Source organism: Penicillium robsamsonii (assembly GCF_028829455.1).
Source record: "Penicillium robsamsonii strain IBT 29466 chromosome Unknown utg000001l_segment0_segment0, whole genome shotgun sequence".
Classification (NCBI taxonomy): Eukaryota; Fungi; Ascomycota; class Eurotiomycetes; order Eurotiales; family Aspergillaceae; genus Penicillium; species Penicillium robsamsonii.
This window is the reverse complement of record NW_026643219.1, coordinates 5,229,877-5,239,327: the sequence shown is the minus strand read 5'-3', so window position 1 is coordinate 5,239,327 and position 9,451 is coordinate 5,229,877. Positions and strand designations below refer to the sequence as shown.

Below are 9,451 nucleotides of genomic sequence, written 5' to 3'. Positions count from 1 at the left end.
AGAGCCGACTTGGCCCCGAGAGGTACCTCGCCAAGGGGGGCTTCGCTTACGGGCCGAGATTTGGGATCCATACTAATCTTAACGGATGATCATATGGACGTTTGGAAGGGAAGTCACACTCAATGAGTCAAACTTTACGGTGATCTTCAGGGCTGATCTTGTCTCTTGTACCTTTTATGGTCTGGAAGTTGAGGGGTGTATGTAGCGAGAAGTCGGGCCGAGAGTCAGACCCCTGATCTAGAAGGATTGTAAGAGCGATCCGGACTTCCATGCAAGTAATATCAAAGTAATGAAGCATAACGCCAACGCAGGGGCCTATGCGGGGTTTCTTTTTCCTTGTGCCACCCCCCGCGCTTCCCCAGGTTTGTGATTTTTATTATAATGAGCCACACCCTGGGAAGTTCCCGGACCAAATCACACCTCTTTTTTTAAATCTTGCCCTAACATGATATTCAGCCTCTACTGGGTCTAACCAAGACTTAGCAATGTCCTCCAAACAATCCAAACCAAAGCAAGCATGCGACAACTGTCGCCGTCGCAAAATAAAATGTTCTCGGGAACTACCATGCGATAAATGTCAACGGCTACTTCTCTCCTGTTCATACAGCGACGTTCTCCGTCGCAAGGGGCCCAAATTCCGCACTCTATATCCCCTAGCCCCGATCCATCCTCTCTCATCCCGACTCGACCCTTCTGAGAATCTATATTCCGAGGATGGTAGCACCGGCGAGATTCCGGATTACCAATTCAACTCGCCCATCTCGCCCGGGTTCATAATTACAGACTCGCAGTTCTCAGGCCAGGACTTCTCGGATACTTTTTCCCACCTGCCGCCTCCAGAACTTGTCTCGTCCCCGGGCTCCACCGACTCAAATGTGGAATCCGCCATTGGCTATGGCTATGGATATGCGAGACCGGCTGCCCGCCGTCTCTCACCTCAGATTCTGCTCGTCCATGTCAATATCTACCTCAAGTACTTATTCCCGATTATGCCGGTGGTCCGAGGGGAGCAGCTCCGGCTGGATTGCAACCAGCCCGGGCAGTTGTCTGCGCAGCGGTATGCCTTTTTGGCATCGTTGTGTGCGGCTACGCATATCCAGTTGAAACTGGATGGACCGACGCCAGCCTCAGATCCTGCGCGTTTGCAGAGTATGAGTATTGGGGATGGACAATCATTGATGTCTGGGGAAGAGCTTCTTGCGGAGGCCGTGCGGGCGCGGCGCGATTGTGATGTTTTGGATGAACTTACTACCGAGTCTCTTCTGACTTCGTTCTTTTTGTTTGCCTCGTATGGGAATCTTGATCGTCAGGACCAGGCTTGGTTCTTTTTGTGCCAGGCTACTTCGTTTGCGTTTACACTTGGTTTGCATCGCGAGTCGACGTATGCAGAGTATGAAGTTGAAGAAGCCGAGGAAAGACGACGTGTGTTCTGGCTTTTGTTCATTACAGAAAGGTGAGTGGTCTGATTCTGAAGCAATTGGTGGTTTGGACTGGTGCTAATTTGTGACTCGACAGAGGTTATGCTCTCCAGCAAGCGAAGCCGGTTATGCTGCGCAGCTCTATCCACAAGCCTCAGGTCCTTTGCTCGGAAGATCCTATACTGGCTTATGGATTCATCAACCTGATCAACATCTTTGAGAATCTCACCCCGAACCTTTATGATTGGATCTCGGCCGGTGGCGGAGATGGCATCTTGGAGAGGCCGCCAACCTCCGCCATCCAATCCAACCTGTGCAAGGCTATTTCCCTAGAGGGAGTCCTTGAGATACAGCAGGTTGATATCTTGATCACGCAACAGTGGCTGCAAACGATGATGTGGAAACTGTCTATGAGCCATGCCACACAGCCTTCGCGCGATGACGCAGTTTTGCCATTCCACCTACCAGTGATCGTGGGTAAATCTGTGATGAGCGTGATTGGTGCCGCATCGCAGGGTGCTGTTGATGCACACGGAATTGGAATGGTAAGTCAATCCGAGATGAAGTTGTTCGTATTCGTATACTGATTTGAATGTTATAGGAGCAAAAACTCTTTGATCTAGGATCCTCTATCGCCGATGTGACGAGGTCGCTTGGACCAAAGGCCGTCCATAGGCTGGCCGAGTCGACTATTGATCCAAACGAGTTGCTGTGGGGTATACTTCACACGCTTTCTCAAATACGTGGCTCGCCCTCGTACCTCTTCCCTACATTGCTGGATCGTTGCAGAAACGTGCTTGGACTCGACTGCAACATCACCACGGGGAATTTCCTTCCTATACTCGGCGCCGCTGTGCCGGACCAGCTGGCTTCATGGTCTGGGCAGCATGTCTGGGATTACGCTGGTAGCTCTGAGGATATTGACATCCATGATGTCGATGGCCAGGCCAAGTCAGTTCCTCATGCACATGTTCCGCAGGAAATGGGTTTCGATAATTGTCTGTTGCGATGATGGGCATCTTTGCCAACTGTTTTGAATTTGTGATACGGATTTCTTTTGTTGTATGATACCACGTGGAGTTTTCTAGATGGCTCTTTATGATATGAAGACAGAACTGAATTATAGAACATGATCAATGCCTCAACGCATCAAATCCATGACCATTGTGTAGTAGATGTACAGCTAGTTGAGGAGGAAGCTCATAGCTTGTGAACTGTCAAATTGTCTTGGCATGTTTGTCTCGACATCTCCAATTTGGTGATCGGCTTCATGCGACTTTCTCTTCCCAATTGCTCGGTATATTCTCTATTTGGTATGCTCTCTACTGCCTTGAATACCCCTTGAGACACGCAATTAATAATTTCTCAGATAATCGTCGAGTCTCCGCATCCACCAAAGCTCACTAGAGCACCAAAACCCCGGAGACAATTCTCCAAAACCTCACATCTCGCCCACAACCAACACCATTACCTACACAATGGCTTCGCTCCGATCCCGTGCCCTCCCTCTCTCAGTCCGAGCTCTCCGCTCAAACCTCTGCTCAACAAGACCCTCATCAAACTACTTCCTAACCACGCCCGCATCCACCTCATCAAACCTAACATTCCCAAACCGCATGCACTCAACATCTTCAGTCTCCGCCGATGAACTCTCCCACTTTGCAACCCTCGCCAGCTCCTGGTGGGACCCAATGGGCCCCTCCAGAATCCTGCATCTAATGAACCCCCTCCGCCACGAATTCATCGCCTCCTGCCTAGCAGAAGGAACCTCAAGTCCAACCGCATCCACCCCCTCCACCCCCTCCACCGCAACCCTCAACTACCTCGACGTAGGCTGCGGCGGCGGCATCTTCGCCGAGTCTCTCGCACGCACAATCCCCCTCGACCCAACATCCCCAGCCCCAACCCCAACCCTCGCCGCCTCAATGACCGCAATCGACCCTTCAACAGATCTAATCCAAATGGCGCGCGAGCACGCGCGCATGGATCCAACTGTCGACACGCACCTACGCACAGGCCATTTCAAGTACCTCAACACCACGCTGGAGGATGTACTTGCCGGCAATGCTCCGATTTCGACTTCCGCTCCAAACCCACCAAATTCCAGCTCTCCCTCAACTCAAGTCACTCCCCCACAATACGACGTCGTAACCCTCTTCGAGGTCCTTGAACACATCGACCCGAAAACCTCAACACCGCTAAGCTTTTTGACAAACTGCCTTCGTGCACTCAAGCCCGGTGGTTGGCTAATTGGATCTACTATTTCTCGGACATTGCCGTCGTTCATTTTGAACCAGGTTATTGCTGAAGCGCCGTGGCCAATTGGTGTTGTGCCGCGCGGGACACATGAGTGGAGTAAGTTTGTTAACCCGGATGAGGTTAAGGGGTGGTTGCAGGAGGCGTTGATGAGGGCTGCTGATACGGGTGTTTCGAGGGGTGGGAGTGCGGTTGCGGAGGGGATGAGGTGGAAGTGTGTGGGTGCTATTTATATTCCTGGTATTGGGTGGAAAATGGTACCTGGGAGTGAGGATTGGGGGAATTATTTCTGGGCTGTTAGGAAGGAGGCTTAGACTAGATTTGAGGTGTGTATTTATACTTGCATTGTTTTGAGCTATTTATATATTATTTGATTCTTAACTTCTACTGAGCTTGTGCTCATTGCATATCTCGATGGTTCATAAATTCATACATGTATTCATTGACTCGTTTTCAGTGTATTCGATACACATCGCTAAATGCATATAACCACCCAACCGCATCCCTATCAGGGACGCAAAAGAATATAATCCCAAACCCAACTCACTCCCAATTCCAAGCAAAAGTTAAAAGGCAAAAATTTCGCTCCCGGAACTACTTCTTCCCCTTCCCCTTCCTCTTCTTCTTTGAAGCAGCCGGCGGATCAGGCACAGAAACAGTCCCCTGCTCAACCTCCTCACCCTGGCCCTGCAACCTCTGCGTGCCACTAATAAAGAAGGTCAAATCGCGATTCTGCTCTACCAGATCCGCATTCGCAACTTTCAGCTCATCAACCTCCTTAGAAAGACCCTCCAACCGCAACAGCATATTCCGATTCATAGCCTTCTCCTCCTGAAATCCCTTCTCAAACGAGCGCGCCAAGGCCTCGAATTTATCTGCTCTTTTCTCCGCGCGCGCGCGGTCGTGTTCAAGCGACGGCAGCGTCTCAATCGTCACGGCATCGTACTTGGCTTGTAATTCTTCTAGACGCGACGAGGCGCTGGAAGCGTTAACTTCCGCCACGGCGGCGGCGGCACTAGCCTGCGAGGCTTTGTCGACGGCACGCTCGACGACTTCTTCGAAGTACGCGCGCTGACTTTCAAGCTGGCTGGTGAGAAGATGTGTGTATTCAATACTCATGTTTTCTAGTTTCTCGCGGGGAACGGCATCACCCCAGTCTGGTGGGTCGAGGGCGCTGTAGTCTGCTGCGGGTAGCTCGAGGAGCTTGCCATCTGTTTTATTTTGGATGATGCGGTGGACATATGCGTCGCCTACGTAGTCCCATACGCGTTGAGAGGTGAGATCCATAGAGAAGGCATGGGCTGTCTCTTTCCAGTGGGCGAAGGCGTGGGCGTTGTCATAGCGGCCACAGCCAATCGTACCACAGATTAGACACGCCCAGAGATTTTCTTCTGAGTGGCAGATGCTGCATTCTTGGGGTTCTTCATCTGGTTTCAGGGATGCATTAATTTTGCGGTAGTCGTCTTGCGTGTATCGGCATACGGGACAGCCGCTGCCTTTCCATTTTTGGAGACAGGTGCAGTGAAAGACGTGTTGGCAGTTTATTGTTAGAAGCCCCGTGGTTTCGTCCATTCGCTCTAGACAGACGGGACATGTTGGTAGTTCGATTAGTGCAGGGGTAGGTGGCGCGAGAGGTTTGCCGGTGAGAGTCGCTTGTCCGGTAGAGGATACCGGGGGCCGAGAAGGGGTTGAGAGGCTAGAGGAGGTAGGGCCATGCTCAGCAGGTGGTGTTTCGGCATCCACGACTTGGATTTCAACCGTCTTCACAAACACCACATGGCAGGTCTCAGGCTCGATGCTATTAAACACATGCCCATTCCATTCCTTCTGCCATTCCTTCGCTTTGCGCCCACTCCGGAACTTCATCAAAACCATATACCGATTTGCGCGCGCAGTCCTAATCATCCGGAAATGGCTAACATCATCCATAGTCTTCTGTCCTATGAACCCCAAAAAGTCCGGCGGCGATAGATAAGACGGCACAGCAAGGATACAAAGTGTCGTACAATCCTCATCAGGGCCCTGCGAAGAGGAAGAAGTCGTCTCAGGGAAAGGGTATTCTGCAAGGCCCGCCGTCCCGGGTTGTTTAGCACCCGTCTCACCGGTTAGACTCTGCCTCAACGTTGCCTGCTGCTCACCGGGGTGGCGGGCCGCAGCGGAGGAGCCCTTCAGGTAGGCGGGGTACTCGTCATCGTTTCCGAGGTAGGGCGTCTCCTGCGAGTCGCGGTACAGGTGCACAATTCCCCAAACGCTGTCGGCAAGCTCGTAATCGAGTGGGATATATTTGCCTTTTGTGCGAAGGCCGCCTAGGATATCGGTGCCGATGCCTGCGGCGACAAGGTTCTCTGATTCTGTGGATGCGGAGCCGGAACCGCGCTTCGAGGTGCGTTTGGGCGGGTGTTTTGGGGTGACCATGTCAATGCATTCAATGGAGACGGCGCCGAAGCGCTTGTCGTCTTCGAGTGGGGTGGTTGAGGGAGTGGTTCGAGGTGGGGTGGGAGTGGTGTGGGTGGAGAGGGTGGATATAACTTTCTGGCGATGCGCCAAAGTCTCGTCTGGGGGTGGGGTCTTATTATCTCCTGCGGGCGATAGGCGGTTGGAGGTTGAAGGCTGGCTCCGTTGTTGAAATGGTTGGAGAGCTTCCCATGCGGATTGTAGCGCAAGAGAGGATCCCTGCGAGCTCGGCGCGTCAGATAAGCTATGGGAGAGGAGTTGCAAGCTAAGGTGATAGAAGTAAGCGGGCATCCCGGATGACGGCTCGCATCCCCTGGATCTTTTGCGACTTGTTGGAACTGTCGAAAGAGGAAGTCGTGTTATCACGATAAGGATGTGTGATTACTTAATGCAAGAATAGCGGGCCGTTTATGCATAGCTGCTTGTGATGTCTTTTTAATTGTCTTTCAATTGTATTTTTATATGTCTTTTTTTTTAAGATATATTTGCTCGATTTTTATCTATAACGCTCAAGACTAAAAAAAAGAAAAGAAAGGGTTTACCATGAAGACAAATTTTCTATGAAACCGGGAATTTTATTGTCGCCGCTTCTGCGCCTTGCGCCACAAATGGTTCCGGGCACGCCAGAGTGGCAAAGAGGCAAAACCCGACTGAAATTTCGAAGCGCGTTCTGGAAGGTGAGGTGGCGAGAACTGCGGCCGATGAACCATTAACAGGGGACTTGCACACGTGTGATGCTGGATGGATAAACAATGTTTCCCATGTCTGCGTCGATGATATTATTGGCCATACCGTGCCAATTTCCGTGAATAAATACTATACATATATTCACCTAAAATTACAATGAAGTGACATGCTAGGGAAATACTAGCAATTGCTAGAGTGAATTGTAGAGAACTATCTATCACATATCAATGGTGATAACGTGGGCAAAGTAAAAGAGAGAAGCCGTCCTCAGGAAACACATTGCAAAAAGAGAAGCCTCAGCTTCGAAAACCGACCAAACGCCATGCAGGTCATATAGAACCCATCGAAGTTGAGAAAAAAAAAAACCATTGAATCAATTACTGGCCGCCACGCAGACGCAACACCAGGTGAAGGGTGCTCTCCTTCTGGATGTTGTAATCCGAAAGAGTACGTCCATCCTCCAGCTGCTTACCAGCGAAGATAAGACGCTGCTGGTCAGGAGGGATACCCTCTTTATCCTGGATCTTGCTCTTGACGTTGTCAATGGTGTCTGAGCTCTCAACCTCGAGCGTGATGGTCTTTCCGGTCAAAGTCTTGACAAAAATTTGCATACCACCACGGAGACGGAGGACAAGGTGGAGTGTGGATTCCTTCTGGATGTTGTAATCGGAGAGTGTGCGGCCATCTTCAAGTTGCTTGCCTGCGAAGATCAGGCGCTGCTGGTCGGGGGGAATGCCCTCCTTATCTTGAATCTTGGACTTCACATTATCGATGGTGTCGGATGACTCGACTTCAAGTGTAATAGTCTTGCCAGTGAGTGTCTTGACGAAAATTTGCATACCACCACGTAGACGGAGAACCAAGTGCAGAGTGGATTCCTTCTGGATGTTGTAGTCGGAGAGAGTACGGCCGTCCTCCAGCTGCTTGCCGGCGAAAATAAGGCGCTGCTGGTCAGGGGGAATACCCTCCTTGTCCTGGATCTTGGACTTGACGTTATCGATGGTGTCAGATGACTCGACCTCAAGAGTGATGGTCTTTCCGGTCAGGGTCTTGACGACTGCGGCAAATGTTAGTCAAGAGAGCAAGTGACTAGGATGTGGGAAGAAACAACCACTTACAAATCTGCATACCGCCACGGAGGCGAAGGACCAGGTGGAGAGTGGACTCCTTCTGGATGTTATAATCGGAAAGCGTGCGACCGTCCTCGAGCTGCTTTCCAGCAAAGATCAAACGCTGCTGGTCAGGAGGGATGCCTTCCTTATCCTGAATCTTGGATTTGACATTGTCGATGGTATCGCTGGACTCCACCTCAAGGGTGATGGTCTTGCCAGTGACTAGAGACAAGGATGTTAGCAAGGATGTCCATAGGTTGAGTTACAAGAGAGGGCCGGTGGGATCCAGGCAGTTTCGAGTCTTTTGAGGCTAGATAAGGGTGAACGTACGAGTCTTGACAAAGATCTGCATGATGGGCTTTGTTATTTTTGAGATGTTGGTATGAAGGGAAAGATGCTCTCAAGTGAAGCGACCTGGATGGAGAAGTTGTAGAAAGGGAGAAAGTAGAAGAGGGGAAACAGGGCCCTTATGTAGGAAACCCAAGGATGAGGGGGGCGAGGCGTCTTAGTCAGGCGCAGGTGACGCCGTGAAAATGCCAGAAGGTGCCGGATGAGTCAAACGGGTGCCTGGGAACAGCCCATTTGACGCCACCTGGAAAACTCCGACAGGCAAATCCGATTGGATATTTAATATAGACTATAAATTAGATTCCATCTTCCACTATGGGTCACTTATATCTCTATGCCTCACTCCCGAGGTCCTTTATCCAAGATCCCCGAGTGATGACGTTGAGTTGCTTATCGGGGGCGTTTAAAAGAGGGGGTGGACCTTTTGATGGGGACGCTAGTGAGAAAGTACAGGGTACGGGGCTTTGCGCGGTAACTGCTGCGGTCTCCCGGGTACTCAGTACCCGCTTCCAAACTTAGTATCAAAAAGCGGGTTCACCGTGTTTTCTTTGTCTTATAGTTCAAAATCAAGTCAATAAAGAATTCAATATTTGAAAAAAAAAAAAAAAACTATCATATAGGCCCATTGGCAATGTATAAACAACTCTTGCAAAAATCCCTCCGACGCCGTCCCCGGTAGATATGCGTCACCAAGAATGTGGTTCGGGGATAAGACAGCCCGCACACCCTTTCTCAGGGCCTTGTTTTAACTTGAATTGCTGGCCTATTCCGTGCCGGGTGCCAGATGCCACAAAAAAATGAAAACAAAACGATAGAAACACCTTCGGCCGTACACGGTCATGACATTCGTGATCCTCGTTCATCGCTGGAGACAAAGCTATGCGAAGAAAGGTATACACCAAAGACAAGAGCAAAAAAAAAACACCAAAGAAAAGACAAGGAAAAAGGAAATGGTAAATATGACAAAAGACACCAAAAAAAAACAAGGCTGAGAAAAAACTAGATCAAAAAAGAAAGTCGGTTCGCTCGGAACCACAATACAAAAAGGGGTAGAACCTCGCTAGGAGGGGGACCCGTCGGATTCTTCGTTAAAGAGCGATAGATGCGCTCGCACATCGTCACGATAATGGTTCGCATATTCTCAGTGTTAACATTTGGCTTCAAAACGAAATCGCG

The 9,451-nt window shown here is 50.3% G+C and overlaps 3 protein-coding genes across 3 annotated transcripts; 2 read left to right on the top strand and 1 right to left on the bottom strand.

Annotated features, from left to right (window-relative positions):
- Positions 1 to 485: 485 nt before the first annotated feature.
- Positions 486 to 2,430, top strand: N7447_002055 (putative C6 transcription factor (AmyR); the record flags this gene model as incomplete). The annotated part of the gene is made up of 3 exons (XM_057226331.1): positions 486 to 1,453; positions 1,516 to 1,963; positions 2,020 to 2,430. The coding sequence occupies 3 exons, from the start codon at positions 486 to 488 to the stop codon at positions 2,428 to 2,430; spliced, it is 1,827 nt and encodes a 608-aa protein (XP_057090347.1).
- Positions 2,431 to 2,896: 466 nt separating this feature from the next.
- On the top strand, positions 2,897 to 3,988 carry N7447_002054 (3-demethylubiquinone-9 3-methyltransferase; the record flags this gene model as incomplete). Its single annotated transcript, XM_057226330.1, has 1 exon — positions 2,897 to 3,988. One exon carries the CDS (start codon positions 2,897 to 2,899, stop codon positions 3,986 to 3,988), a length of 1,092 nt encoding a protein of 363 aa, XP_057090346.1.
- Positions 3,989 to 4,268: 280 nt separating this feature from the next.
- Positions 4,269 to 6,419, bottom strand: N7447_002053 (putative RING and UBP finger domain protein; the record flags this gene model as incomplete). Its single annotated transcript, XM_057226329.1, has 1 exon — positions 4,269 to 6,419. One exon carries the CDS (start codon positions 6,417 to 6,419, stop codon positions 4,269 to 4,271), a length of 2,151 nt encoding a protein of 716 aa, XP_057090345.1.
- Between the last annotated feature and the right edge of the window lie 3,032 nt (positions 6,420 to 9,451).